Source organism: Centroberyx gerrardi, chromosome 1 (assembly GCF_048128805.1).
Source record: "Centroberyx gerrardi isolate f3 chromosome 1, fCenGer3.hap1.cur.20231027, whole genome shotgun sequence".
NCBI classification, from domain to species: domain Eukaryota; kingdom Metazoa; phylum Chordata; class Actinopteri; order Beryciformes; family Berycidae; genus Centroberyx; species Centroberyx gerrardi.
The window spans coordinates 8,046,128-8,061,615 of NC_135997.1; the positions used below are offsets into that span (position 1 = coordinate 8,046,128).

Below are 15,488 nucleotides of genomic sequence, written 5' to 3' on the forward strand. Positions count from 1 at the left end.
ACCACCTCCTGCCCCTTGACACACACACACACACACACACACACACACACTCACCGAGACTCTCTAACACACACACAGAGCTTTGTGTTAAATTAAACACACACCTGTAAAAATCATGGAGCCAGATCAAAAGCTTTGTCTTCTCTGTCATATCAACTTGGATTTCATAAATGATGGAATGGTGACGATGAAGTCACGACTTAAGTTGTTTGACAGAGATACCCACAGCTAGCACACACACACACACACACACACACACACACACACACACACACACACACACCCGTCAGCCAGTCACTTCTCATTAATCCTGCCAATTAAAGTTTCTATATCAAACGACGCCAGAGCTGCACCACATTAAGGAGACCGTTTTATATACATCTCGGCTAAATGAGAAAGCATGGAAATGGATAATGACATGGTATTAAATGGCTTGCTTTGAGATTTCTCTGATTTTGGCAAATGTGATATTTTCTCAAACGCTGTTATTTCATTTTGGTTTTTTATTAACCCGTGCTGTGTGTGTTTGTCTTGCAGCTGAGTTCCTGGCTCTGTGCACTAATGACCTCGGCACGACCGGCGATGGAAGAGGTAACGTGCATATGTGTGTGTGTGTGTGTGTGTGTAAAATGAGATTTTCTGGTATTAAAACACAGAGACCTTGCAGAAACCAAACACATCCAAATAAATCATACTGCTAATAGACTCTTCTCGCCCTGACATTCAACAGCTTATTCTCTGCCTCCTCAGATATTAATGAGTGCGCCCTCGACCCTGACCTCTGCCAGAACGGAGTGTGTGAGAACATGCTGAGGACGTACAAATGCAACTGCAATGAAGGCTTTGAGGTAGACGTGACAGGCAAAAACTGTGTCGGTAGGTTAACTGCTGTGTAACGTCCTCCACTTGGAATTCAAGTTTGATATCAAAGGGCAACACGTTGAAAGTCCTCATGTCTCTCCGTCTGCCTTTTTCCTCAGATATTGACGAGTGTCTGATAAACAGGCTGCTGTGTGAAAACGGCCTGTGCAGAAACACACCAGGCAGCTTCACCTGTCACTGTCCCACTGGATTCCGCTTCGATTCCCAGACGGACGTCTGCGAGGGTCAGGGGCTCGTTCTCTCTGCCTGACGCACTCACTTCATCACAGTAAAACTCATGTATCAGTCATGTTAGGTGTGCAAAAAACTCAGATATCTGTTTTTGTCTCCTGCAGATGTCGATGAGTGTGAGTCTAAACCGTGTGTGAACGGGGACTGTAGGAACACCCCAGGGTCCTTTGCGTGTTGGTGTACGTCGGGCAGCACGCTGGACAGCTCTGGGTTGCAGTGTATAGGTAAGTGAGCGCTGATGTCTCAGTGCTGCTGGTTCCTTTTCAACTTCAATGAATTTGATGGCACCAAAATGCCAAAATGGTACAAAGTGTTAATTTATTCAAAATGCAATTTTATAATAAAAAAGAAAATCACACTTCGGTTAAATCAAAACGATCATATTCAAGACATTATTATAACTATTACAGTAATAGCTTAAATTCAAAATATTTAGAACTATGTCAACAATACTTTATATTTAGAACTATTTCAAGAATATCTATTGCTAGTAAATTGTCTGTGCATTTATGTAATATGCAGGTAAATATGGTTTAAAAAACATTGTGCACTGTTACATGCTCCATTAGGTTTCAGGTGTTTTCTTCACAAATATCGCACCCGGTGCTGTCAACATCAATTTTAGTAAAATGTAGCCAGACCTGGGCCAGTTTCTCTGACATTAAGTACTTGTTTTTAGCAAACTGAGAGATGAAAGTGTTGTTCTTCCTGCCTGTGGCTAGTAGTTACAGTAGGAGTCAATCAGCAGTCTGTTTGTTGTTGTTGTTGTCGTTACTATGTCTTTATGTTAGTATATTATTATACTTACACTTGCTTATCGACCTAACATAACTGCTGATAGGAGGGATGTTCTTACTTTACTTTTCTTGATTAATGTTACTGCACTTTTTGTTTTCATAGCACTCTGAACTATCTGGCTACTTGAGGAATGTTCACTTATTTTACTTTTGCACTTATCGTAAATCACTCTGGATAAGAACATCTGCTAAATGCCTAAATTGTAAAAAAAAAGTAAGGCGTATGGAGATCAGATGAAAGAAAATGCAAAATTAACCATTAAAAACACTGAATAACATATTAACATATTTTGGTAGGTGGGTCAACATGTTCATTCTTTGTAACTGAATGTCTGGCATCTAAGCAATAAGATCTTGCTTCATGAAACAGAGACCAGTAAGGGCACCTGCTGGCTGAAGATCGTCAATGATCGCTGTGAGGTGAACATCAACGGGGCGACGCTCAAGTCCCACTGCTGTGCCACGCTGGGAGAGGCCTGGGGCAGCCCGTGTGCCCGGTGTGAACGAGGTGAGATGGCTGTTGCCACCAAGTCGGTCAACATGCAGATCTTATTCTGCCCCATAAGGTTTACCCTTATTTCATTTTACAATATAACATCGTTGGGTCATTCTGACTGAGATCGCATTGTGTGCTTTCCCTCCTTTTTCAGACTCATTCTGTAGTAAAGGCTATGCTAGAGTCAAAGGAAACGTCTGTGAAGGTAAGTTCTGCTATCATGCCACAGAATTAAGAAGTCAGAAGTTGTATTTGATTGCGACTATGTGGAATTCTGTATTGGTGTTGATGGGACTGATGTTGCTCTGTTGTTTCTTTGCCTGTTGTCAGATGTGGATGAGTGTGAGGTGTTCCCCGGGGTGTGCATCAATGGGAAGTGCGTCAACACACAGGGCTCCTTTATCTGCCAGTGTCCCTCGGGAATGACTGTAGATGCCAGTGGCAGGACATGCATCGGTGGGTATCGTGTGTGTGTGAGTATGAGTGTGGTTTGTGTGTGTGTGATACTATCTCAGTGTCATCCTAAACCATACGTGTCACATCTGTAGTGTGTATGCGAGTGTCAGAAACAGGAACTCACATCTTGCGTAAGACTGTGAATAATTTGTTTGAAATGATTTAGGGAAATAAAATGGTCAAGCTGGAGTTTTGACTGGAGATTGTTCAAGGACCTGCAAAATAATCAAATGCCTTTTCACCAAAAACTGATTCTGGGAACTTTAAGAAGAATGCCGGACTGTGATCTTAAACTAAAGGCATTGGTGGATATTTGGAGAGTGGTCAAGTAAGAGGGCGGTTGCCAATAATGGCTTTGTAAATAAAAATGTACCAGTTTATCAATCTTCTGTTGGCTAGTGAGTTATGAGAGAAAATACATGCTTGTGCATTCAGTGTGGAATTTAGAGCGCTCAGTTGCCATATTCACTGTGGAAAAACGTCCATCTTACAAGTCATTTAGTCTCATATTCAGCCTTCAAATCTTATTTTTCTTAAACCAAGAGAAAAATTCTGCCAGTGGGGAGAGATCACTCCACTTTCCCATGCAGTTTCACTTGTTTCAGGAATGATCTAGAAATGAGTGTCAATATCTTGAAACAAGTCAGAATAAAGCAGATCACTGCACTACTATCAAGAAAATGACGGTTGATTTGCATTGGAAACAAGTGGAATTATCTAACCCCACTGACAGATTTCTTCACTTGTTTTAAGAAAATTACAATTTTAAGACTCAATAATAGACTAAATGACTTGTTAAGATGGAGATTTTTTGCAGTGTTCTCTGTTTGTAAAATCTGTGTCTGCGTCATCCAGACCTGCGTACGGAGCAGTGCTACCTGACCCACGACGACGAGCGCTGTGGGACCCCCATCCCGGGGAAGCACCGCGTGGACGCCTGCTGCTGCTCGGTGGGAGTGGCCTGGGGCCCCGAGTGTGACGAATGTCCAGAGAAGGGCTCTTCGGACTACTCCCAGCTCTGTCCTCGCGGCCCAGGATTCTCCCTCGGGAAAGACTTCATCAACGGCAGGCCCTTCCTCAAAGGTACCTCCGCAGACTGCAGAGGCTGCTTAGGCTGTTTCATAGATACAGAGATATGGACTTTTAAACTAAACTCTGCATCTCCTCTCTCTCTCTCTCTCTCTCTCTCTACTCCATCTTTCTCCCTTAGATATAAATGAGTGCAGGATGATAAACAGCCTGTGCACGAATGGAAGGTGCAGAAACACCATCGGCAGCTTCCGTTGTCGCTGTGACAATGGTTACGCTCTGGACTCGGACGAGAGGAACTGCACTGGTGAGTGCAACGCGGAGTTCGCTCTGAGCCGAAAGGATTTATAGAGCACTTTTCATGAGGTGTCAAAACCACTGACTTTGACAAATCTGCATTTTAGCTCATATCTAGACCGTACAATGATGAGTAAATGACTACAAAGCCTTGACCTTGAACTCTGAAGTTGTTCAGGGGTTAGCACTTTATCCACTGCCGATACGTACCAGATACCATATATGTGGCTGCTACTTTTGGACAGAATGGTTGCCAAACATCAGCTATCGCATTTCCCAGCTCCGCTATATCTCTACAAGTCTAGCCGTTCTCCATCAATCCCTCATTCTGAAGCCCTCTGCCAACACTAATTACAGTAAAGTGGTGTAAAGCCCTTGTCTACATTCAGCTCATTCAGCCTAATGGGAGTCTGGCTGCTTGGGGCTTGTTGGAGCCGGTCCCTGCAGTCTGGTTAGCTACATTACTGTGTATTGAAGTGTACACACACCATCCCCAGTTGAAATGCCAGGGCCATGGCTTTATTCTAAAGCAATTTATATGCTTCTACATCTAAAGCAAGTCATATCAGAGACCTTTTAACCCCATATGTTCCTGATCGCAGCCTGATCGAGGTCCTTTGGCAGGCCTCTATTGGCTGCTCCAAAATGTAGAATAAAAACAAAGGTCTTTGGCATCAGACTTTGGAATGACCTGCCTGAGGAGCTTAGGCTGGCTACATCTCTATCATCTTTTAAACCACTTGTTAAAACTCATTTTATAGACTTGTTTTTATGTAATGACTTTTCATTAAATATTTTTGACCTCTCTTTTATGGCCCTTGCCTTGCTTTTATATTTCATACCTTGCTTTTATTGCTTTTACTGTTGATCTTATCTGTCACCATCCAAATAAAGATGATTTTTGTTATTATTATAAACATGGCGCACTCTCCGAATTAATCTCTCTGCTGGAGTGAATGTTATCGAAGTTTAAAAGAGAAATATTCCCATGCTCTGATGCTGAGATGAGCGTTGTTGCATTCCTCCCCGTAGATATCGACGAGTGCCGCATCTCTCCGGACCTGTGTGGACAGGGCACATGCGTCAACACGCCCGGAGACTTTGAATGCGAGTGCTTCCAAGGATATGAGAGCGGCTTCATGATGATGAAAAACTGCATGGGTGAGTGATACATCTTCACACACTTCACACTCGCTGATACTATACAACAAATCTCCCTTTTCAGCTTGGGATCATCTGGTCCAGTTATCCCCTTACATGCAGAGACGGAGCAGTTCATGTGAAATCATATTTAGTCTACAAGGACATGAGTGGGAAACTTGATCTCCTTAACAACTCTCTCTCACACCCTGTTAAAGTGGCAGCATCTGAGAGCGGAGAGCTGTGCCAACCTATAAAGGGCTGTAAGTGTAGGGAAGGCTTGCTGCACAGGCCCAGTCCCAGTCCCAGACCCTACCAAGCCATCTCCCCCCTCCCTCTGGGCCCATAAGCCCTGGATGAGGTGCTTGGGCCAACATGCCAGGCCTGGAACTCACTGTTTAGACGTCTGATGTAATCTGAAATTTGCAGGCTGTGTGTGTTTGTGTGTGTGCGTGAATATGTGTGTGTGTGTGTGTGTGACAGAGAGAGAGAGAGAGAGAGAGAGAGAGCTTAACTGCCTTTATTGTAACCCCTGTGGTGTGTTGAGAGCTCTAGTCTCTGCAGCCCAACTCTTGCCACGATCCCTCGCCTTCACAAAACCACTCTATGATGTCTTAAAGATAATTGTACTTTATTACATACTTGACTTGCATACAAGGGACACACAATCAGCTGCCCAGCAAAATGATTTTTATATGCAGTTACAAGTCCTAATGTTCTGCCATCTGTGAAAATACTTAATGCTTTATTTCTGGTCTGGTGTCTTTGACGCCTTTTGATTGAATTCCTGGGAGAATTTATACATACAAAACAGAGAGTCTCATTACTTTGGCTGGCCTAACACCTTATGTGTGTGTGTGTGTGTGTGTATGTGTGTGTGTGTGTGTGTGTGTGTGTGTGCGCGTTCCCCCCCTGTCAGACATCGATGAGTGTGAGCGGAACCCTCTGCTGTGCCGCGGAGGCGAATGTGTAAACACGGAGGGCAGCTTCCAGTGCGTGTGTCCAGACGGACACGAGATCGCGCCCGACGGGTCGGCCTGTCTAGGTGAGTGATGAGGTCATCGGAGAGGAGAGTCGGATGGACTCGCCCCTCTCTTCAGAGTGCTTCCTGCTCTTCTCCCCTCTCTGAGGAATCTGAGTTGAAGAATGTAGAGGCATACTGCGGTTTGCGCTCTGGTTTCTCTGAAAGATGAAAGAATGATGAAGAGGGTGGAAAGAGGATGGTAAGTGGTGTTAGTTTGTCACCGAGCAGAAGGCGTGTCGGACTGTTTGACCGACAGGGGAGCTTGGGACCCCCGCTCCCCCCCTCCCCTCCCGCCCCTCATCTCTCCATCTGTCTCTGTGTGTGGGCTAGCTGGGTCTCTGTGTGTGTGGGGGCGGGTGTGTTTGGAGTCGGGTCTGTGTATATTAATGTGCGGGATGTATATTCTTTGATAGATGGGGTGATAGAGGTTGTAGACCAGAGTTTGTATTCATGCATGTGTGTGTGTGCACGTGTGTGTGTACTGAGAAGGGTCCGCTTGGATCAGGCCATGATAAAGACAAGAGAAGAACCTGACTTTCCCACTGCTTTCTACAGTTTCACGACTCCCATGATTAGTTTACAGCACTAAGCTGATTATTCATTATTCTCTGAATGTCATTGCGGTGACCTAATGAAGCGTGTGAAGGTTTCAGTCCATGACCTCATGCGTATTAACCAGCCTTTAAGCCCATTTATTTTCTTTATTACCAGTTCAAGGAATAAAAGCAAAGAAAGCATTACTGAAAATTGTCAGTCTCATCCCCATTATCATGCCATTGTTTAAAGAGCTGAGATGATGTTAAGTCACCTTGTCAGATTTCTGAAAATTTCCTACTTATCAACATTAGGGGCAGGATCCATTATGAAACATCTGCTATTGAGTGCACAATTACACTCCAACATAGTGGCCTCCAGTGTGATCCACAGGACCCAGGCTGGCTTCCAATTAAATAGTTGTTACACACCCACACACACACACACACCTGGGAGCAGTTGGGGTTTCATGCCTTGCTCAAGGGCACTTCGACAGCTGTTGATTGAGGGAGGGGAGCGTGTGACTTACTCACTTTCTCCATCCAGACTTTCTCAGCGGGGAATTCATGTCCATTAGCTTGATGCTATTGGAACCATTTGCTCATCCTCGCAGGCTTATTTTTCATTATTGTGTGTAAGAGTTTGATAATTGCTTTCATTTGTTCTTCCACAGATATCAATGAGTGCGAGTTGAGCGATAAGCTGTGCAGGAACGGCCAGTGTGTCAACATGATCGGCCGCTACCAGTGTACCTGCGACACAGGGTACAAATCTACTGAGAACAGACTGGACTGTGTTGGTGCGTACTAAGCTTAGGACTTATTTCAATATATGGATGTTCATGTTTTCATCATTGATTCAATGTGAAGGTTGTGCAGCAGCAGTATGTGACAGTGTGTTTCTCTATCTCCCAGACATTGATGAGTGTACCATTGAGAACGGTGGCTGTGAGACTTTCTGCACCAACTCAGAGGGAAGCTATGAGTGCAGCTGCCACAATGGATACGCCCTGATGCCTGATCTGAGGAGCTGCACCGGTCAGTGTCTGTCTCTCTGTCTGTCTGTGTCTGTCTCTGTCTGTCTCTGTCTGTCTGTCATCTGCCATCCTTCTCTTTGCCTTTGCCTGAGTATTATACTAGTAAGTTAGTAAGTAAATTAACTTTTTGGCACACCTGCCAAGGACTGGCAAATGAAAAAAAAAAACCTCCCAACAATACGTTTTACCAACCAAAATAATTACTACACATTTTTCATAGAAATATGTCAAATTTGCAGAAGTTTAGACTTAACTGCTTTATAGAGACAGCAAATCAAGAGCCTGTTTGATGCAGAGTGGTTGTTTTGCTGTGATTTGATTGGCTCATGGTCAAAACGAGTGTACAGTGGTCAGCAGGGACAAAGTTTGACAACAGGAAAAGACCAAAGACTGTATATGACTGACATGTTCAGTATTTATTATCTCAAAAAGTTACTGGCCAGTGTGGCTGCTGACCCTTACTGATTTATCTGCCACAGACAATTTTTACCAGCATTTAGAGCTTGGAGGGTGCTAAGTTCAGACCCTGACAGTAAGGTTCATGTGTTGCTCACAGAGTCCAGCTGCAGTGACCTCTCACCCACTCATCTGTTTTCACCTGATAAAAGACTTATCTCTAAATCCATGACTCTCATTCTGATCATTGCCAGAGATAAACAGGCAGACAGACAGCAAGACACCAAGATGTAACTTGGGAGTAATTCAAGCAAAAAGAAGAATTGAAAAAGACCTTACTTTGCCTCAGCTGCACAAGTCCTGTCCTGGTGTGAACTTGCAGATTTATGAGTGTATAAATAGCAACCAGAATTTTCCTCTCTTGAATTCTGCAATGCGGGAGAGGAGGCGAAATATACCATTGAGTTAAAAAGGTGGTTTCACTTGCTAACTTTGATGTGTTACCATCCGGTAAGTGATACCGCAGCACTAAAGCCCACGCTGCCAGCTGTAAGGATAGTTTTTACCCCCAAGCAGTGTGCAATATGAACACCTAGTGCACTTGAAGCTCCTGCACGCATTTTCCTATGCACTGCACTTTTTCTGCTTTTTCATTGATTTTATTTTATAGTAGCCTAAAGCACAAGTCACAAGTTCAACCAAAAAATGACTTTCCCTTTTCGGGTTGTTTCATTTGATTCATTATCAGAGGAGGCAGAGAAGCTGAAAACGATTTGGTATTTCTCAAGAAAAAAAGCACAAATTAGAGAAAATTCATAAAAAATACACAGATAATACATTTTTATAGTAGAAATATGCTTTTTTTCCTATCTCATAAATCACCTTGCGACCCCCCCAAATTATCTTACGACTCCCTGGGGTGTCCCGACCCCCAGGTTGAGGACCATTGGCCTAAAGTAACATTTTACAGCACTTCACTGTATGTTCTTGTCATTGCCATGCTGCCGTTGTTGTTACTGTTGTGTTTATGTGGTTACTGTCCTGATACTGTGGTATTCTGTGATTACGGACATGCTATGTTTAGTATGACACACGAGTGACTGAGACTTCCAATGTACTTGTTATAGATGGCAAATAAAGTCTTTCTCTCTCTCTCTCTCTCTCTCTCTCTCTCTCTCTCTCTCTCTCTCTCTCCCACCCCAGACATTGATGAGTGTGAGGAGAGCCCGGACATCTGTGATGGAGGCCAGTGCACCAACACTCCAGGGACGTTCCAGTGCCTCTGCTTCGACGGCTTCATGTCGTCTGAGGATATGAAGACCTGCCTGGGTAACGGATGCACATTTACGACCACAATAAAACACGGCAGCTACACCCTCTGCAGCGCTCGTTAGATCCGGGGGGGGGGGGGGGGAGGTTCTTCGAGATTTACTCTAACGACGTAATAATCATCTTAAAGGTTATCCAAGATATGAGTCATGAGAATAGGACTTAATGATTCAGATGTGTGTGTGTGTGTGTGTGTGTGTGTGTGAGAGAGAGAGAGAGTTATGTTGTTGTTGATTTAGAAGACAGTGAACATTGTGTCGGTTGGGTTGAGCAGGGAGGAATGCGTGACATTTAGACGTCTGGTTCCACTGAGTGAGAAAACAAGAACCTGACAGCACAGATGTAAAGACCTCTCACTGGGTCTGCACACACACACACACACACACACTTCATTACTGCATTTCGTCAGAGTAAATTCTAAACACTCTGAAGGCCTGAATATGGTTTATGCTTTTAATTTTTATTTTTGTCACAGGTCGCAGCTTATCAAATCATGTCTGACAACCCCAATCAGTGAAATTCATTTTTACTCATTACCGTTATGTTTCCTTTTTGTAGTTGTAACATTCCTGCTCTTTCTCTCTTGCTGCGTCTTTGTCTCTCTCTCTCTCTCTCTCTCTCTCTCTCTCTCTCTCTCTGTCACTCTTCTCTTTCTCTCTCTCTCTCTCTCACTCTGTCACTCTTCTCTTCCCTCTCTGTCTAGATGTGGATGAGTGCGAGCTGAACCCGAACATCTGTCTGAGTGGGAACTGTGAGAACACTAAAGGATCCTTCATCTGTCACTGTGACCTGGGATACTCTGTGCGCAAGGGAACCACAGGCTGTACAGGTGAGCTAAACACACACACACACACACACACACACACGCACACACACACTTATGTATGCATGCATGCACTGCGGTAAACACCTTACAGAAACCACTATCCTGAAGGATCCACGACAGTCAGAGGGAAGCTTCCCGTCAGTGGAAGAGCGTGGACGGGAGTACGAATGCGAGTGAGAGGGCGATGAGTCAGGAGAGGACTGCTGCTGATTAAGGTGGTGAAAGAGGGGTGTTTGTGTGTGTGTGTGTGTGTGTATGTGTGTGTGTGTTTGTGTGTGTGCGGAGGGAGGGTTGGGGGGGGGGGGAGAGGTGAGAAATGAGAGGATGCAAGGAGAATGTTTGGCTAACCAGAAGCAGCTCTAACATTACACATATACACCCTAATGCAAGGGCTCCTGTCTGGGCTGATGAGAAACACACACACACACACACACACAAACAGCACACACACACACTAGCAGCAGCAGTGAGATCACTATCTGCTGTCAGATGTATGCATCAGATTACACCTTTGTTTATTCCTTTGTCGGCCTTTCATTAAGGTCAGTTAAACATTACGTGATGGTTGGAAGAGCGCTGCAACACGCAATCACCTGTAACGGCTCCAGAACACATAAATACAAGGTCCGTCCAGCCGGTAGAGTCCTTCACTAGGTTGGACTCGCTCCCCGTCTAGCCGGAGTTGAGTCTGATTTATAAGACCACTTAAAAGTTTCAGAGTCAAGGCTAGTCGACAGTTTGGCCAGTGATCCTTATCTGGCCTCTAAATGAGTCAGCCACACGGTCAGCAGCATCATGTTTTCCTTCAGACGCAAACAAACACACAAGTGTCTGAAGTGTGATTCAGGCCCTTAAGAGTCCCCCAAAACACACACTGCATGCACGTGCACACACACACATACATACACACACACGCACACTCCTGCTCTCATTCTAATCCCGTTAAAATGTGCATACAGTATTTTCCTTGTTTTGAGAAAGCTGGAGTTGCAGCAAAGCAGCCAGTTCTGATTCACAGGTTTGGAATTTCAACCCCGGAATACCAGAATCAGGCTCTAATTCCTCTCAGGCAGGCAGGATGAACAAACCTGCTACTCTTCTCAAAATCAGATCTCTCCCCAATATTCGTAGACATTTTTGGAAGTGTATGAGAAATTGGTTGCCATCATCGAATTGCAGTATGTCATTATGTTGGTATCTATAGGCCATGTGGAGATGAAGAACTGTGTGTGTGCATGTGTATGTGTGTGTGTGTGTGTGTGTTAGGGATGTGTTAGAGAGTGAGTGCTGCTCTCAAGCCCAGATCTGATCCAGCTGTTGATGAAGCTCCCCCGAGAATCATTTCTCTTTTTTTTTATTCCACAATACAAAGCACTTAAAGGCAGGGTGTGAGTATGTGTATGCACGCATCTGTGTGTTTGCGTGTGTGTATATGTGTGTGTGTGTGTGTTGGATAGTTAGAATTGGGTGGAGATGCATCAGTGGAGCATGGAGTTTACAAGCTTGGGAGTGTCTTAGCTTTAAACTCCTAAAGAGAGAGAGAGAATGCCCCGTCAGCGCATTGGGCCAGAGGTTGGAGTCAGGGTTAAGGGATAAACTTGAGTTAAGCTAAGAAACAATTTTCAGTTCAGATAGTTAGACACACAGAGAGGCAGACAGGTAGACAGGGAGGCAGACAAATAGACACACAAATGTACAAATGTACAGAGGGATAGACAGACAGGTAGGCAGATGTGTAATTCTCTGCAATCTCTTTTTATCCTCTTTTGCCCTTCATCTGTCAAACATTAGCCTAGTTAAATCAAACCCCTTCTTTGACACCAGCTGTGCGACCGCTGACACACTTCTCGCATGCAACAACTCCTGTTTGCATTTTATGTTTTCCACATGAGAATGTGTGTGTGTTTGTTCTGCTCGCTCTGTCATCAAAGGCTTGTGGAAATTATCTTTAATTCTGTCTGTAATTGAGAGGGGTTCGTATGCTCCCAGCCCTCATATTAACCCCATCATCAGATGTAGTGTAAATATACTGTACCCTCTCCTCAGGAAGACTGTAAACCAGCAGCACTAATCTCTAATTGACAGCGTTGTGAATTACTACCCTCATGAAGAGAGACACAGAGAGAAAAGTGTGTGTCATTGGCTGATAAGTCTTAACATCTTGATTGAATTCATAGCATGGCTTCCCTTGATGCGTACACACACACCCACACACCCAACGACACACACACACACACACTTGCGCAAACCCTCTATCAGAGCTGTAACACTCCGTCCTCAGGCCCTGCGCCAGGTATTGTGTTGGTCGGAGTTTTCCACAGGGTTGTTTTTGCTCAAATCAACAGGCATCATTGTTCTAGCCCCATACAGGCGTTTTCCATTGTGCCATGTAGGCTTGATCATGTCAAACCCAGCCATCACCCGTGATCAGATTAGCTGCCTGTGGAACAAGAGCTATAGAGCCTCACTATGAGCCAGCTGCTGCTTGGAGATCCTTGTTTGTTACACCCTACAGGATGTAAACAGTTAGCTTTATGGGCAAGGGAGAGTTTAATAGAAGCCATTTTAATTGTTCCCATTAATTGTCCTCATTTATTAGTGTCCAGGGCTATATTACAGTGTGCTGGCCTGGCGCATATAGAGAGGTATTTTTATAACCAAATCTAATAAGCGGCCCAGTATTTCATCCCTTGCAAGAGAGCAAATACAATTATAATGACTTTGTAATGAAAGGATGGTTGTTTATTTGTGGAGTTGGCACACTGTAACGTCACTCTTTTATAGAAATCATATTTGGGAAAGATTACATTTCCCAACTTCACATCTGGGGTGGCGAAAATGCCAAACATTAGCATTTAAAGAGATTCTGTAACATGCTATTACTAAAGCCCCATATGTGAGGCGCATATCAGCAACAGTGTTTGTGGGTCTGTGTCTGAAGAGAGAGTATTTGGCCCGAAAAGCCTCAGAACTGCTGCTTCAGACAAGGCAGACAGAACAAAGCTTCAGCATTGGGATATCGTTCTCCCTCCGGGCCTTTTTTTTACAACTCTTTGGACACGCTTGCACAATGAAAGTCCAGAGACTGGGTCTGCTCATTAAACCTCTGCAGGAAGGCTATTAGTATCAGAGATCATGAGAATGTCTCACTGCCTTCGCTCTGAAATACTGCTCTCAGTGGATGAAGACAGTGAGCCAGAAAGATTTAGTTCACTCGTCTCCTGCTGCTGTCTTTATACAGTGCAAACCAAGCATCAACTCCACATTGCCAAGATCCCCACTGGAATGAGAATGCAGATCCAAATCATCAGACCATCAGAGCAGTGTCTATTTGTCTTTACATGGGCTCCTGTTTATTTCCCCTTTGTCAGATATCAATGAGTGTGAGATCGGAGCCCATAACTGTGACAGACATGCCACCTGCACCAACACAGCTGGCAGCTTCAAATGCAACTGTGCTCCAGGGTGGATTGGTAACGGCCTCAAATGCACAGGTAAGGCCGCCGCCGCTCAAGTATTTTTATGTAAATTATGATCCATTAAAATAAAGAGGAATGGAATTATCAAATTTCGATCACATATTCTCAATATCCCAAATAGTTTTTATGTTCGCTTGGGCGATATTTCAAACATTCGCTTAAAATTTGCATGACAGTTGTATGAAAACATAGCCTATATCTGTAGGGTTAACTGTTCTCCCACAACATACTGTACATATATATTTATTTATGTATTGTTTATGGATTTTGTTGTGTTTCAGACCTGGATGAGTGTTCAAATGGGACCCACATGTGCAGCAACAACGCTGACTGTCTGAACACCATGGGCTCGTACCGCTGCGCCTGCAAGGAGGGATTCTCTGGAGACGGATTCTTCTGCACAGGTCACACACACACACACACACACACACACACACACATACACACACACACACACACCAATGAACTGTTAAGTGAATTGGTAAAAAGATACATGAATGGATTTGTGTGTTTACGGAATATGTATATGTGTGTGTGTGTGTGTGTGTGTGTGTGCATGTGTGTGTGTGACCACCACTACAGACAGCGATGAGTGTGCGGAGAATACCAACCTGTGTGAGAGTGGCCACTGCCTGAACATGCCCGGCGGCTACCGGTGCGAATGTGACATGGGCTTCATCCCCACTCCTGACGGCAAGGCCTGCGAGGGTAAGACAGATCCACCATCGCTAATCCTGACTCCTCACTGGCTCACACTAAGTTCACATGTGCACAGTACTCCAGATAACTGGCTCGTATCCTGGTCTTATTCGGGACAGGGTATTTATGTGCACCTTCAATAACCCGTAACCCAAATATCCCTGTATTCATGTACCCACAAATAAACATAATTTCTGCCTTTTCTGTGTTCTCCCGCCAGCAATTTAGCCAGCGAAGTAAGCTAGTTCCAACTGCACTGAGACTGTGCAGACAGCAAAAACACAACAGTAACCAGGATAAACTGGATGACATGTTTACATGCGACAGTATCCCAGATAACATCAGAATATTCCAGTTGCCTTATCCAGGATTCTCATAGCCGGGATAAGAGCTTATCAGGATATTGTAATTGGGATATGGCGTGTACATGCGCCTGCTCATAAAAGACAGACCTAAATATCCCAAATATGAAGGTAATGTTAGTGTGCATGTAAACTGCACTGTGATCGGCCGCTGATCTACTGTGTGAGGAGTGTGTTTGTGTTCATGATTGGTTGCAGATCAATGTGATTCATGCTCGCAGTGATAGTGCGGTGCTGGATTCAGATGAATGAGCAGACTGACCTCATTGTGCTGATGTGTCAGACATCCTGAAATAACCTGCTCCACTCCGCTGTGCCTGCCTGCCTTAACTCAGACAGGCAGGACTGGACAGTAATGAGTTGTGCAGAGTCTAATGATGTGGAAGAGCACAATTTCATAACCTTGGCTGCTTCTCCAATTGTGTGTATGTGTGTGTGTGTGTGTCTGGATATGTCTGGGCATTTTTTTGCCCCA

At 44.4% G+C, this 15,488-nt stretch overlaps 1 protein-coding gene across 1 annotated transcript in view; it reads left to right on the plus strand.

The window, feature by feature from the left end:
- Positions 1–15,488, plus strand: part of fbn1 (fibrillin 1) — a 64,641-nt gene that overhangs the window by 22,261 nt on the left and 26,892 nt on the right. The window contains exons 18-35 of the mRNA XM_071901516.2: positions 538–591; positions 751–876; positions 981–1,106; positions 1,218–1,337; positions 2,281–2,418; positions 2,561–2,611; positions 2,737–2,862; positions 3,718–3,945; positions 4,073–4,198; positions 5,221–5,349; positions 6,248–6,373; positions 7,560–7,685; positions 7,801–7,923; positions 9,522–9,647; positions 10,351–10,476; positions 13,845–13,967; positions 14,234–14,356; positions 14,535–14,660. Of these exons, the coding sequence (XP_071757617.1) occupies positions 538–591; positions 751–876; positions 981–1,106; positions 1,218–1,337; positions 2,281–2,418; positions 2,561–2,611; positions 2,737–2,862; positions 3,718–3,945; positions 4,073–4,198; positions 5,221–5,349; positions 6,248–6,373; positions 7,560–7,685; positions 7,801–7,923; positions 9,522–9,647; positions 10,351–10,476; positions 13,845–13,967; positions 14,234–14,356; positions 14,535–14,660 (2,223 nt within the window). The remainder of the gene's footprint in view (positions 1–537; positions 592–750; positions 877–980; positions 1,107–1,217; positions 1,338–2,280; positions 2,419–2,560; positions 2,612–2,736; positions 2,863–3,717; positions 3,946–4,072; positions 4,199–5,220; positions 5,350–6,247; positions 6,374–7,559; positions 7,686–7,800; positions 7,924–9,521; positions 9,648–10,350; positions 10,477–13,844; positions 13,968–14,233; positions 14,357–14,534; positions 14,661–15,488) is intronic.